The following is a 293-nucleotide window of genomic DNA, read 5'->3' as shown; positions in this document are numbered from 1 at the left end:
CTCTTCGCTTGGGAGATGAGTTTGATGATAAAGTCAAATATATCGAGAGCATCCTTAGTAAGAGAACCTTGCCATAGCTTATCCACTATCCTAGACGTAAGGTAACACACATTGGATGCAATGTTCGTCGTGTTGCCACCAGACACCACAGGGAGCGCTGCTTGTTCCCCTATGAGAATATCAGCTGCTAGGAGATGATCCATGAGAGAGGTCAGGATCTCCGTTTGGAACTTAGATATCTGAGGAGGCGTGGCATTCTCTGGTGTACCATCAAGTACCAGATCTAGAATAGG

General features: G+C 46.1%; 1 protein-coding gene across 1 annotated transcript; it reads right to left on the bottom strand.

Annotated features, from left to right (window-relative positions):
* Positions 1–3: 3 nt before the first annotated feature.
* Positions 4–287, bottom strand: LOC108254452 (WD repeat and FYVE domain-containing protein 3-like; the record flags this gene model as incomplete). Its single annotated transcript, XM_017449438.2, has 1 exon — positions 4–287. A coding segment is annotated over one exon (284 nt), but the record flags the coding sequence as incomplete, so codon positions are not given.
* Positions 288–293: the final 6 nt, after the last annotated feature.

Source organism: Diaphorina citri, unplaced genomic scaffold (assembly GCF_000475195.1).
Source record: "Diaphorina citri unplaced genomic scaffold, Diaci psyllid genome assembly version 1.1 scaffold106992, whole genome shotgun sequence".
NCBI lineage: Eukaryota > Metazoa > Arthropoda > Insecta > Hemiptera > Psyllidae > Diaphorina > Diaphorina citri.
This window is presented reverse-complemented; position numbering and strand designations above follow the sequence as displayed.